We start from the raw sequence: 14,997 nt of genomic DNA on the forward strand, positions 1-14,997 counted from the left end.
ATGAAATCTTTAGAAACAAAAACACATTTAGGAATTAGGATTTGATGAAGTTCTTAGACTTGATACCAAAAATACGATTCATAAGAGAAAAATATAATAAATTAGACTTCACCAAATTTTTAAACTTTGCTTTGTGAAAGACCTTGCTGAGAGAATAAAGACAAGCTCCAAATAGGGAGAGCATATCTGCAAATCACATATCTGACAAAGGATAACACACAAATTAAGAACTCTCAAAACTCAACAGGAAAAAATAATCCAATTAGAAAATGGGCAAAAGGCATGAGGAAACATTTCTTCAAAGATGATTCAGAGATGGGACATAAAAACACTTTCAACATCATTATCCATTATGGAAATGCAAATTAAAAATAGAATATTACCTCACATCTATTAGAAAAGTTAAAATAACAAACAATGACAATACCAAATGCTGGTGAGGATTCAGAGACACTGGATCATTAATACATTTCTGAAAGCAATTAAAGATGGCAATAACGGAAATACATCTGTGTTCATGAACAGGAATACTTAATACTGTTAAGCTGTCAATACTACACAAAGCAACTGCAGCAATCCCTATCAAAATCCCAACATGTTTTTGCAGAAATCAAAAAATCCATCCCAAAATTCACATGAAATCTCAAGGAACCCAGAATCGCCAAAACAATATTGAAAAGAACGACAAAGCTAGAGGACATACTCCCTGATTTCAAAAGTTACTGCCAAGCCACAGTAATCAAAGCAGTGTGGTTCTGGTGATTTTTGACAAAGGTACCAAGACCATTTACTGAGAAAGGACCGTTTTTTCAAAATATGGTTTTGAAAAAACTATATATCCATATGCAAAAGAATGCATTTGGACCCTTACCTTACACCATATACAAAGTTTAATTTAAAAGAGAATAAAGACCTAAATGTAAACCCAAAACCATACAACTTTTACAAGAAAACATATGTGAAAAAGCTTCATGACATTGGACTTGACAAGGATTCCTGGCTACGACATCAAAAACACAGACAACAAAAGAAAAATATATAAATCAGACTTCATCAAAATTAAAAGCTTATGTTCATCCAAGGACACAATTAACAGAATGAAAAGGCAACCCACAGAATGAGAAGAAATATTTGCAAATAATTCTTCTAATAAGTGGCTAATATCCAGAATAAATAAAGAAGTCCTACAATTCAACAAAAACAAAAAACCTATTCAAAACTGAATAGGTTATTTCTCCAAAGAAGATATTCTAATGGCCTAAACAGATGAAAACACGCTCAACATCACTAATTACAGGAATGAGAATCAAAAGCTAAAAGAGATACTACTCCCACAAAAATTAAGATGGCTACCATAAAAAAGAGAAAAAAAAAAAAACCCCGAAAGAGAAAATAAGTATTACCTAGGATGGGGAGAAATGGAAAGTTTTGGAGACTGTTGGTGGGAATGTAAAACAGTGCAGCCCCTATGAAAAACAGTGTGGAGGTTCCTCAAAAAATTAAAAACAGAATTACCACATGATGCAGCAATGCCACTTTGGGTACATATCCAGAAAGGGTTCAATGCCAGGACTCAAAGAGATGTTTGTACCCCCAAGTTCACAGCGGTGATGCAAGTGTCTACCCACAGATGCAGGAACTAACTGTGGGGTACACAGTACCTGCAGTGGAATGCGATTCAATCTTGAAGACGACGGAAGCTCTGACACATGCTAAAATATGTGGGCTGAACCTTGGGGACACTAGGGTAAGTGAAATAAGACAGTCACAGAAGGACAAATGTTGTACGATTCCATTTTATGACGTTCTTAGAACAGTCAAGTTCACAGAGACAGAAAGTAGAAGGGTAGTTGTCAGGGCTGGAGGGAAGAAACGGGGAGTTGCTCTTTAACAGGCACAGGGTTTCAGTTGGGCAGGACGAGGAGTTCTGTGGACGGACGGTGGTGACTGTGGCGAAACAATGTGAACGTGCTTAATGCCATTAAACTGTACACTTAAAAATGGTTAAAACGGCACGTTTTATGTGTATGTTATCACAATTAAAACACTTTTTTAAGTTATAAAAAGTCAACGTCATATAAAACAAAAAGAACAAAGAGCGAGAACTCTTCTAATGTAAATGCGATGTATGAAATGTAGTATGATTAAAAAAAAACAACAGGGAAGCATCCATGAGACGTGGGAAAATTTGAATATGAGCTGGGCATTTGATGACATTAAGCAATTACTGTTAACGTTCTTAGGTGAGATGATATTATGTTAGTACAGTGTACTTCTTCTTCCCAGATGCGTGAGGAATTTCTTAGGAGTGAAGTGTCTTGATGCCTGCAACTCACTCGAAAAAGGTTTTAGAGAACAGAAGAGTGAGGAAAAAAAAGAATAAAAATAACACATACTTGGCAAAATGTCAAAAACTGTTGAATCTAAGTGGTGGGTGTAATAAGCATTCATTGTACTATTCTTTTACCTTTTTCTGTATTGTCTGAATATTTTCATAACAATAAATCTGGGGCTGGAGGGAAGCGGAACATGCTGAGTGACTCAGGGTTTTAGAAGCGGCAGAACAAACACGGCAAGGTGATCAATGTCAGAGGAAGACAACTCCTTTCCCTGGGAAACGGTTACCTGTTCCTCCGCACTTTTTCATGTTTGACATAAGACTGACTTTGCAATCATTCTCTACACTAGCAATATTTCATCCCATTGGTCCCTTGGCCCACTTCCCAACCCATCTGGGCAGTAGACTGTCTGACTGCCAAGGTTACCAAGAACTCTTTGGTTTTCAAACTTACAAGGAGCCAGGGACAAAACATAAACAGATCTTGTGACCAGGAAACAAGCAGCTCCTCCACTTCTGCTGTGGAAAGCCAAGACAACACTGAGCACAGAAACAAAGAGAGTTTCTTTTCTACAAGTATCCTGGCCAAATAAAGTGGAAGCACATACAATGTTTTACTCCTGAAGAGTAAAACATTATCCTAACTGGTATTTCTTACTTTCTTGTCCAATGGATAAAGCTAAATTCAGTCCTCCTTTTCCTCTGTACATTTCCTTGCTTCCCAAATTTAATTTTTAACCAGACATAGCCTATTATTTGTCACTGAACCATTAAACTTATCCCTAACTGAAATATTTGCCTACTTGAAAAAAGACCTGGTAAGTACATATGAAGAAAACTACCATTGCCCACATTCCCACCACCCAGAATTAACCACCATTAACATCGTGGCACATTTGCTTCAACCTACATTAGTGCATTTTTCAACTAGGCATATAAAATATTAATTTGATATAAAACTAAAGTTCTCATTGTTCCTCACTCCCAGAGCCCACCATTGTGTATTCATCCAGACTTTTTTTTTTTTAACAGAAACTTTCACACATGCACCGAGCCCACCCAGCAGTAGTACTGCCCCCCGACTCCCAGGTCTACCTGAGCACAGCGGGCACATCCTGGGTAGATGGCCTCTGGTTGCCCATGACTTTACAAAGTCCCTCCTTTAGGATACCAGTAGACTCAGCAGACGCAATAATGCAGTCTATGTTAAATATGCTGCTTGTATACTATTCTTTATTTCTAACTTTCCTTGAATTCAGACTCAGGATGTAGACACACCACAAGATGAAGAAACCAAAACCTAAAAGAAGCACTTTGCCCAAGATCACAAGGCTGAGTAAAGATTAACAGCACCAGGACCTGAGCAACCAGGTACCCTGACTCCCAGTCTTTTCTTTCTGATAGACCTCGCCTCTCTGATTTCCTGGCAGTAAAGTCAGTCCCAGAAATGATATATTTAACCTCTAAACCATCATCTCTGTCTACCCATCTTCTGATTTATAAGGTAACAGTTTGCTGCTCACTGCTTTTATATCAATTACTGTGTATTAATTACTGTACACAGCCAAGTTTATTTTCTTGTTTGTATTTCAAATTGAAAATTTTATGTTTGCCTGATTTCCCTCCATAATTTTAGGCTAACCTTTTGACTTTCAAAACTAAATAATTAAAACACAAACGTATTCTCCTTATATGTATGCTCTGTTTGGAATTTTCATACCAATCTGATTTCATCTTATCATAGAAAACTGCTGTGAACAATTTTGTGTAACACTCAGTAAAATACATAGTGTGAGTTTCTTTTTGGGGGGGTTGTTCTTATATAAAATCATAATTGTGAGGTATGCAACTGTTCTGAAACATGTCCTTTTCCCTACCATTATACCTTAAGGTCTTTCCAAGTTAATGCTTAGAACTCAACCTCACTTTAAAAACTACTGTATTGTATTTTTAATTGTATTTTATTGATTATGCTATTACAGTTGTCCCAATTTTTCCCCCTTTGCCCCCCTCAACCCACCATCCCCCATTCCCTCAGGCAATCCCCCCACCATTGTTCATGTCCAGGGGTTCTTTGGCTACTCCATTTCCTATGCTGTACTTTACCTCCCCATGGCTATTCTGTAACTACCTATTTGTGCTTCTTAATCCCCTCGCCTCTTCACCTATTCCCCCACACCCCTTCCCATCTGGAACCATAAAAAACGCTCTCTGTGTCCATGATTCTGTCTCTGTTCTTCTTGTTTGCTTAGTTTGTTTTTTTAGATTTAATTGTTGATAGATATGTATTTGTTGCCATTTTATTTCCATAGCTTTGATCTCTTTTTCTTAAGTAAGTCCTTTTAACATTTCACACAATAATGGTTTGGTGATGAACTGCTTACTACTGTACTGTATTCTTTTGGGTTTTTTAAATAAGGATTTTATTTATTTTTAGAGAGAGGGGAAGGGACGGGGAGAGAGAGGGAGAGAAACATCAGTGTGAGAGAGAAGTATCCGATCAGTTGCCTCTCGCACACGCCTCAACTGGGACTGGGACCTAGATGGGGCCTGCAACCCAGGAATGTGTCCTGACCCAGAATCAAGCGAGCCTGAGACCTTCACCTTGCAGGACGACGCCCAACCAACTAAGCCACAACAGTCAGGGATTCTTTTGTTGTCACTTACCAGCTAGTAGGACTGAACATTCGGAATTGTATTACTTTGTAATAGCAAACAATGCTTCAGTGGGCAACCTTATACAATCATCTTTGGCGCCAAGTACAAAAAGTTTCTGGAGCTAAAGACTTAAAAGTAGCACTGTCAGGTTAAGAGGTACCTGCATTTTAAATTTTGATAGATCTTGCCAAATTGTTTCCTTGAAACATTCACCTGCAATTTCTCGGAGCACCTATTCCCCACAACGTTCTAAACAGTGCTATTACTCTTCAGCTAATGGTAATCTAGTGGTTAGAATTTTCACTGTTATAAACTATATTCTCCCTAATCACTAGGGAGGTTGTCGAATGTTTATTAATCATCTATATTTTTCTATGAATGCATATTCATGTTCTTTGCCCATTTTCTACTTGGTCATTTATTTGGTTTTGTCCCCAAGTAATTTGTATATTCCATCACATTTTAAAAGTTGTTTTGGCTATATGCTGCAAATATTTGCTTCAAACTTCTAGACTATGTGATGGTATCTTTTTCAGGCAGAAGTTTAAAAGTTGTATATAGTTAAGTCTGTTTTAATTTTACACTGAAGCTTAGGGGTTTTATGTCTCCCTTTTGTGTCTTTCTCATTTAGTATTTATTATACAAGTATAATAAAATGCCAATGCCCTGAGTGTGTGGCTCAGTTGGTTGGGTGTTGTTTGGCAAAGCGAAAGGTCGCCAGTTAAACCCCCGGGGTCAGGGCACATACCTGGGTTGTGGGTTCGGTCCCCAGTCAGGGCATGTATGAGAGGCAACCAATCAATGTTTCTCTCTCACATTGATGTTTTTCTCCCTCTCTTTCTCCCTCCCTTCCTCTTTCTCTAAAAATAAAAAAAATCTTTTAAAAAACTGCCAATATTTCATTAATTACATGTGTGTATTTTAATCATTTAGCTCTTTGGTCCTCTGGAATTTGCTTTTTACCTTTGTGAAGCAAAAATATAACTACATTTTACCCCCAAAATATGACTGTCCAAAGATCATATAATACTCTGAGATGGAATGCCCCTTTTAACATATGTTAAGTAGCTGGATCTTTTCTATCTCTAATTGATCCATTTATCTATTCTCACAGAAACAGTACACTTAAAAATAATCAGAGCTTTGAAGTATGTTATCTCTTGAACTGTCTAGTATTTGGATTATTTTTAATATCTGCTAGGGTAAGTCCTTCTTATCATTGTTTCAATGATCCCATGGCTTTTATTGAATATTTTCTCTTAATGATGAAGTGTAAAATCGGCTTGTTAAGATCCATAAAAATTCCCATTGAGATTTAGTTTTGTGATCATACTGAGTGTGGACAATACTGAGCGCCCCACTCAGTAACATGACGCGTCTCTCCATCCATTCCTCTCTGTTTTATACCCTTCTGTCAAGTTTTCAATTTTTATTTATTTTTTAATTTTTTAAAAAGATTTTATTTATTTATTTTTAGAGAGGGGAAGGGAGGGAAAAAGAGAGGGAGAGAAACTTCAATGTGCGGTTGCCTCTTCCAGGTACTCTTCCGGGGATCTGGCCTGCAACCCAGTCATGTGCTGGGGACTCGGAATCGGACCTTGACCCTTTGGCTGGCAGGCCGCTGCTCAATCCACTGAGCCACACCAGCCAGGGCTTAAATTTGTATTTCGAGAGGTCTTCCACTTTCCTTATTAGGTTGACTCCTAGGTATTTTATAGTTTTCGTTCCCATTTTGATTGTCATCTGGAGACCACTAGACTTTTCAAACAACTTGCTAAACTCTTGCTAGTTCCAGAGCTGACCAATGAGTCATGCAGAAGCCATTTGGTGGGCGGCGCCTAAGAAGCTCTCTGAAGGAAAGGAACTGACTCACCTGGAGCTGTCCTTTATCTTTCCTTCTATCGCTGGTCCTGTCCACAAGATAGCACAGCTGGAGGGCCTACAGCCATTTGTGACCGTGAAGCTCTAGAGAATGGAATTCGGAAGCTCCAGACAGCAACATACATACACAGAAGAGGCCTGGTTCCCTGATTACTTTATACCAGACCTAGCCTGCCCTCTCCTCTAGACATATTTGCAAGACAGATACACCCCAAAGTGAAGTCAATATTGCTAAGTGACTTTTACCAGCTGCCAAATGTAGTTCCTAACTGATAGGTCACTTCATCTAAAGTGGTTAAAACTTGTACCCAACTGCAATTCATGCTTACACATATTTCACAAATTGGGGTACACAAGACACTCTGCAAACTAAATTCAAGAGCTTCAGAAAGTGCTACTCACCACAAATGGAAAATGTTATCTGGAAGTCTGTTCACTATATTCTAGTGTGTAGCATCTTATTTTCCATTTTCTTCCTCTTCTCCAGCTTTCTTAGCATTTCCTCACACAATCTGCTCTTTGTAAAGTCCGTTTCAAAGTCTTTATTCAGAAAGCATCCACAATTACTTTCCCTCACAAGTGAAAAGGCAGATACTTAGACCCCTGGTCCAGAAACAAGGCCATAAAAGCTGAATTCAGCATTCATTTTTTCCTTCTATAGGCACCACACCAAGCCTCCCTGGCCAGCATCCAAGCGAGTACACTGGAGGTGAAACTTCACGTTTTCAGACATACAAGGTCATAGTCTTGCTTTGCATCTGGAGTTTTCTTAAGGCAAGGACCATCTGGATTACATCGACAAAACCCAAGAGAAACATGCGCATGGTAACTGGTCAATACACCTCCCCTGAAGAGAGACCCTGCCTCTGTGAGGCTTTACTTACGTCATCCCTGCAGAACGCCACTATCACAAACCACCTTCTCACCCTCTAGCTCACAACTGTGATTCTATATTCTCTGAACACCCGTGAAGTTTAACATAGCCCACAGCTTCACAGGTAATTTTCCTCTATCCATTCAATAAGTAATATTTGGTGAGTGCGACTATATGCCAGACACCAACCTAGTAAGCACGAGGGCAAGCACTGTGGGAAATGGCAATGGAAAATGGTCCCACCCTTTCGGTAATTTCCAGGGGTAGCAAAGAAGGGCCTTCCTTATGAGTCCCTTAACAAGTAAGAAATCCGACTTGTACACGGAATAGAGGAGCTCCGGCACAGGAAACCCTTAATCAGATTGTTTTGCTGGAGCACATCCTCCAATGGCTTCTCAATAAAGCTTGTATGGAAGGTCAAACTTTGAGAGTCTACATGTGTGAAATGTCTTTATCCTGCCCTCAAGCCTGCCTGAGAGTTTGGCTGAATCCAGAATTCTGGGTGGGAATCCATTTTCCTTCAGAAGGCACTGCTTGCTCCATTATCTTATAGTTTCCAATCAATCCCATAATTCTTGTCCCTATCTATGTGATTTATAGATATTCTTTTGTCTTTACAGTACTCAAAATTTTCATGATGATGTGCCTTGGCATGGCTATTTTTAAATTAATTGTGCTGGATTATTGGGGAGTACATTTAATTTGGAAACTCATGTCCTCTGGTTTTGAGAAATTTTATTTTGCATGATTTCTTCATGCCATCGATAACCACCCCCTATCCCTCCTTGTTACAGACATCAGATATCTACAAACCTCTGGGTCATTCAGTCCTCAACATACCCTAAAGATTTTAGATTCTGGATCCTTGTCTCTTTTGCTATTACCATTCCCACCTTAATTCATGATAATCTCAATATGCACAGATATTCTTTCCACTGCCCTCATATCTCAGTTCCTTTATCCCTGTCTTCTAAGGAGGACCTCTATCCTACCCCTCAGCTACTCCCTCCCATAGTGTCCACACCCAAGCAGCTCAACACAGCTGAAGGAAAAGCATACGACCATGCTGAGTTTCATCTTAAATTTACGACAACAAATACCAAATGGGTACTTTGGGTGCTGCCTGGCAATCCTAAAATATTTCCTTATCAGCTCACTTCCCCCAATTCTCCTGTATGAATGCTGTATCTTCTTTCTCCTCAAACTTCCAGCACCGCCCTCACTCTTCATTTTTAGCTGACGGACTTCCTTCTTCTTTAGCTGAAAGCATAGACGTAATCAAAAGAGAACTTCCACTTACTTCCACCACAAAGCCACCACTGTACCAGCATTTGTGTCCATGATGAACTGTCCACCCACTAATCTAGCCTGAGGTCAGCATATCCATTTATGTCTTAGACCCCATTCTCTCTCACCTGTTCAAGGAATTCGCCCCTGTGACTGTCCCTTCTTTCTCCTTAATCATCAGTTTGCCTCTCTGTATCCCATCAACTCACAAGCATGCTATAATTACATCTGCCCACCTAAAAACAAAAAGGACTCTAACATGCCCTTCCAGCCATAGCCCTATTACTCTGCTTTCCCTTTCCACAATCCTTGAAAAAAAAATCACTATGATTATCTATACTGAGGGGTCATCAATTCCCCTCCTATTGTCGCTCGAACCCACTGCACCAAAAGTGTTCTTATCAAAGCCACCAATGACCTCCACATTACCAAATCTGTCTATTGTCAGTCCTCATCAGTTCACCAACAGTACTTATCATTTGCCTTTCCATAACTGTCCTTGAATCTTCTGCTATGCCAGAGTTCGGAAACCATTTTCCCTCCGAAGCTGGACGACATTACTATACTTGTCTTTTCTACCGGGGACACCCACGGCTTCGATGTTGGTCCTCTTCTCTGTCTACATTTACTCCCTGCATCTCTACCTAGTCTCACAGCTTTAAATCAAAATTTGGGAGTTATCAGCATATGGGTGGAATGTCCCGTCACCTCCCTCTCCTGAACTCCGGAGTCATATATCCAACTGCCTTTCCAGTATCTCCACTTGGGTATCTATTGGGCAACTCAAAATGCACAAGGCCAAAACTGAACTCTCTTTTCTCCACGAACCTGCTCTTCTTCTAGTGTTCCCAAATCAGTAAATGGCAACTGCATTCTTCTAAGAGCTGAGACCCAGATCCACTGTGCCCCTTACATTATTATTGTTCCTTTGGCCCTATTTCTTCCTCAGCACTTATTTGTCACCACTCCGTATCACAATTTTTATTGTTTTTGTCTCTTTCCACTTATTAAGGAGCTCTTTGAGTGTAGGGGTCTGCCTTATTTGTTTGAATCCACCACACCTAGCACAGTGAATGTTGGATTATTTGTATAAAGAGGCAGTGAAATTAAACAAATACTGAGTAGGGGATCCCTCTGCAGAAAAAGATTTTGAAGTAGGAAAGCATATTTTGGCTTTTTCCACTGGTTCCTTAGTACAAGTCAAGATAGTGACTTGGTAGTAACTCCCAAATCTCGAAACAACGAACTGGCTTGAAACAACAACACTTTACTTCTTGCTTAATCTACCTGTTAGACATAAGTCACCTGGAAGCTTGTTCCGGGTCCCAGAAGGATGGACTAGCCATCATCTGAAGCACCAACAGTCACCAAAACAGAGGGAGAGAGTGGTAAATTACATACCAGAAGGTATAGGCATCATTCCGGCACACATTACACCGACCTAAAGCAACTCGCAAGGCCATACCTAAATCCAACTTCAAGGGGACAAGCAAGTACAATTGTACCACATGCCCAGGAGACAGAAACCAAAAATATTTGATGGAGAGCACTAATGACTACAACATCCTTAAAAAGAAACTTCTAGTTCTAAGCAACAAGATTTTAATTCCTGATCTCTATTCCTCATCTGTGAAAATAAACACCACTGCTAAACCACACGCTTGCAAAGTGCTGTCTCTGGGTCTTTAGGAATGTAACTTCACCAGTTAGGCCTGCCTCTTTCATCACTCAGGAGTCAGAGTGCAGCAAAGAAGCCAGGTATAGGTAACAGGAAAATGCTGAGCCCAAACTTGCTAAAAATGTTCAATGTCAAAGTCAGGGAAAGGCTTGAATGGGTAAGAAAAGCATGTTCAGTTGTGTAGAGGTGGGGAAAGGAGGGGAACCCGCACCAAATTTCTTTTACCAAAGGTACAAAACAGCCAGGTCTTGGCGTTCCTGGCATTACCCCTTGAAGACTAATAATTTTCTGAAGACTAACAAGCTTCACTCAAACCACTTGGTGGACGATTCAGAGTTTGATTAATAAGGCTAACCAACATTTATCTTTTTAACATAAAAACACTACTTTGAAAAAAGCTTCACGATGCCATTTTTTAGAAACAGGAAAGACAGCAGTTATTTTAGAGATGGATTTTACTGGGACACTCTTTTTTTCCCATAAAAATCTCAAAGACTCAAGATTCCTAAGCTCAGAATGACCTGGGATGAACCCCAAGACTACACAGAGCCTAGATTTAACAGATGGCTGCTCCAGGTTCTAAAGTATTCTGTGTGGTTTCATTCTACGTAATGTTCAAATGTTCAAACAGTGAAACTTGCTTCCAGAAATGTTAGGATGTTAGGATACATTGGAGATGGTTATCATGAGCAGCTAAACACTTGGGAACTGTTAAGTCCACCAGGGATTCCATTGAAGGGCAGAGGAGAAGTTCAAACAATGTAACCTGCCAAATTAAAAGCAAATAAGGACTCTCAAATGTAACCATGGGAATCTAGCCTCACCTCCCCCATCCTTTATTCACTCAACAAACATGCATTATTAGTTCTTGGGGTTGGGGAAGGAATGCCAGGAAGAGAACAGGATATCAAGCTTTAGTTCTTGCTCTGCCTGAATTTGGTTTAGTTAAAACAAAACAAAAACAAACAAACAAACAAACAAAAAACAGATCGGTGAGCAAACAGTTAAAAATACAATGCCTTAATCTCCCACACAAGGATATAGGAAAAGCAGTACTAACATCTAAGTTCACAACTCCTTTCAAGGTAACAATACCATAATTGCTTTCGTAAGTGGCTAAAATAGAGAAAAAGCAAACCAAAAAACCCCTGTTCTGGGCTAATGGCAGTTTAGCAGAACCAAAGCCCACTTCCTTCTCTCTCCCTCCCTCCCTCTCAATGGTCTCTGCCAAATCCCTCCATCATTCCAACCTCCACATTCCGCAGGCGGTCCCAGACCAGCTCCATCACAAACAATGCTCAGACTATCAAGGTCAGCCCCAAAGGCACAAGGAGCAGAAATCGAAAAACGGATCTTCCTTTATGAAAAGGGGGAGGGGACCCTTTCCAATATCACCCTCTCCGTACTGAGGCAACCGGGAGTTCTGTCTCTAGGCTTAGGGGCCTGGGGTCTGCCGCTTTCAGGGTTCCTAGGCCTCTTTTTCCTACCCATCCAGTTAGTTTTCCCCTCCTGCGCCCCTAATGACCTCCAACTCCCCTCAGCCTGAGCTCCTCATTGTGGAGTGAGGGAGCATCGCGACGCAGGCTGGGGCAGCGGGAGGTGAGAAAATGCGCAATAGGGAAGATGCTGTCAGTGTTCATATGCATGTAGGAATCCGGAACGGGGTACTGTTTAGCGAAGCCTCTGTTAAAGGGAGAGGCTCTAGAGGAGACCCAAGACAGAGGGCATTAGAGGTAAGCTGTTTCTAGGGAAGCACATTTAGGGGTTCTGTACAGAGGAGCTATTATGGGGAGCGTCTCTCTAGCGGTTTCTAGGGGCAGTAATCTATGGGCAGGAAAGCGACCTATCCATAGAGAAGGCACTATGGAGATTCTCCACAGGGAAATCCTTGCTGGGGGAAACATTCTATGGGGTGGTGATTTCACAGTAGGGGGTCCTTCACAAGGGAGCCGTTGTGGGAGCCTCTACACAGGGTGCCGTTCCTGGGGAAACGGAGCCGTTTAAGGAAAAACCATCCGCATGGAAGCCTTGCCCGGCCACGCCCTGCACTAGGAGGCGTCACCAGACCCCAACAACCCGCAATCCCGGGCCCGGTCACCCCTCTGCAGCCTCGGTCCCACATACCTGACAGAGGGCGACCCGCGGCCTGAGCCGCCGGGGGACCACGCGCGGGGCAACCCCAGCCGGTGTGGAGGATACACGTCCATGGCGGCGGACGGCGGGTGACGCAGGAGAACCGTGCCGCTGCGAGGGTCGCACAGGCCCGCAGGGCGGCTCCAGGGCCTCTGCGGCCAGGCGGGGCGGCTGGGCGTGCCGGGTGGGCGGGGGGCGCAGCGCGCTGGGGCACGTCGGAGGCGGGGCGGAGTCCTCTGTGGGCTAGGAGCTGGGGTGGGGGCGTGGCGACTGGCTGGGACTGGGGGGTCCGCGCACTGACCCAGGGCCACGGCCTCCTTAAACTGGGAGGTGTTTTGGCTGGACGCAGGGATTGCCGGTACCCAGGGAGAGAGAGGGCTACCGAGCTGTCACTCTGCCCTGCCCTGAGGCCCCAGACCTTGGGGTGGGAATCTCTGCGCCCCCAGCCACGCACACGAATGCGCCCGGGGGGTGGGGCCTCGCTCCGCCCCGCCCTGTTGAGTCGGCTTCAACCTCCAGCAAAGCCTTCCTCTGAGACAGCCGCTAACTGCGACAGTGGTAACAGCGACAGTACCTTAGTGCCTTGCTTGCTTCCCGCAGTCTCCCAGGTGGTACCTCGCTACTGTTTTCAAACCCGCCGCTAATCAATTGCATGCCCTCCCTTCAAACATAAAGCTGACCTCTGGTTAGCAATACGTGCCCAGTTGTATTCCAGACACAGGCGTTAGAGGTTCATAAGGTCCCAAAAGATCCCGGGCCATTTCTGTTCAGATCTTGACCCATTTTCCAGCGCAAGGGCGTAATCCCACCGAGTCTCGGTTTTTTCGTGTGTGTAAAACGAGGAAAATACGTCATTGACAGGGTGGCCAGGAGTCGTGGTACATACAGGACGTATTTAATGATTTTGTCCTGCGCCATGTATTGACTTTGTCAGGATGCCTTAAATGCCCTGTATTAATCTTTTTGCAATCAATTACAAAATATTAAGGCTATTTTTCCACCAAGGTAATTGGCGCTTAAATCGCTTAAACTGGAATACTAGCTGAAAATTCTACCTTCATAAGTAAAAGATCTGGGCAATCATATGGTGTCTCCAGCAGGCTTACCTAAAGAAAGACCAAAAGAAGGGACTAGAAATTCAAAGTACTTATTTTTCACATCCAAGGAAGGAAAAGATTTTTAGCTCAAGTTTAAAAGTCGTGAAGATAGAGATAACTTCACATCAGTCCACAGACTGAAAATCAGCCAATCAGCGACAGCCTCACTCCAGTGGCTACTTATGAAAATCAGCCAGTCAACAACAGCTTCACTCCGGTAACCGTGCTTCTGAAAGTTAGTAAATCAGTTACAGTCCCAAGCTTCTGAAAGTCAACCAATCATTGACAGCTCCACGCTTCTTGACCACAGCCAATCAGCAAGTGCCTCACTCCAGGGACCAGGCTTCTGAGAGTTAGCCGGTCCTAGTTGCCTTACAACAGTGACCACGCTAATAGAACTACTGCAAGTCCGTCAATCGCTGGAGACTCTCGTTTCTGAAACTGTCAATCCTTGAACGCTAGGCTTCCCGAAACCTGTAGGATGAGTCCTAGCTTTGTTTAGGCAGACCGTGCCTTACAAGTACAGCTTTCCTCTGCTGACCGACGAGAAATTCATCTTTACTTTTGTATCAGATACTGAGTTCAACATTCCCGCCCCCTGCCCGTGCAAGTTTGAAGTTTGCAACCCTTTCAAGATTCAATTCTTGCTGTTATTTATAAGTTTGGACTTGTGACAAATGCAATGTCTCAGCCATGAGATTTATCAAAGACAACCATTTAGTTCTTGTTATGGTTGCTATTACCTTTTTTTTTTTTTTTTTTTTTTACACACCTCTATGGGTATGTTCATGAAATGGTGTAATCACTATCACAGCCAATTTTAGAACACTTTCATCACCCCAACAAGAAACTCTGTGTCTTTTAACAGTCATTCCCCTACTCCTCCCCAACCATCCCAGCCTTGGGCAACCACTCATTTTTCTCTCTACATATGGATTTGCCTATTCTGAACATTTCATCTAAACAGAATCATATGATTTGTGGCCATTTGTGACTGACATTTCATTTAGCATATTTTTTTACAAATGTCATCCATGTAGTAGCTCATACC

General features: G+C 42.1%; 1 protein-coding gene across 3 annotated transcripts in view; it reads right to left on the minus strand.

Moving 5' to 3' along the window:
* DNAAF9 (dynein axonemal assembly factor 9) overlaps positions 1 to 13,250 on the minus strand; it is a 115,349-nt gene extending 102,099 nt beyond the window's left edge. The window contains exon 1 of one of the 3 annotated variants that reach the window (XM_053927302.2): positions 12,841 to 13,250. In XM_053927302.2, coding sequence (XP_053783277.1) covers positions 12,841 to 12,923 — 83 coding nt within the window. In that variant the 5' untranslated portion in view covers positions 12,924 to 13,250. The remainder of the gene's footprint in view (positions 1 to 12,840) is intronic. The other 2 variants (XM_053927301.2, XM_053927300.2) reach the window with 2 other exon arrangements.
* Positions 13,251 to 14,997: the final 1,747 nt, after the last annotated feature.

The sequence above is a fragment of the Desmodus rotundus genome, chromosome 6 (assembly GCF_022682495.2).
Source record: "Desmodus rotundus isolate HL8 chromosome 6, HLdesRot8A.1, whole genome shotgun sequence".
Lineage (NCBI taxonomy): Eukaryota > Metazoa > Chordata > Mammalia > Chiroptera > Phyllostomidae > Desmodus > Desmodus rotundus.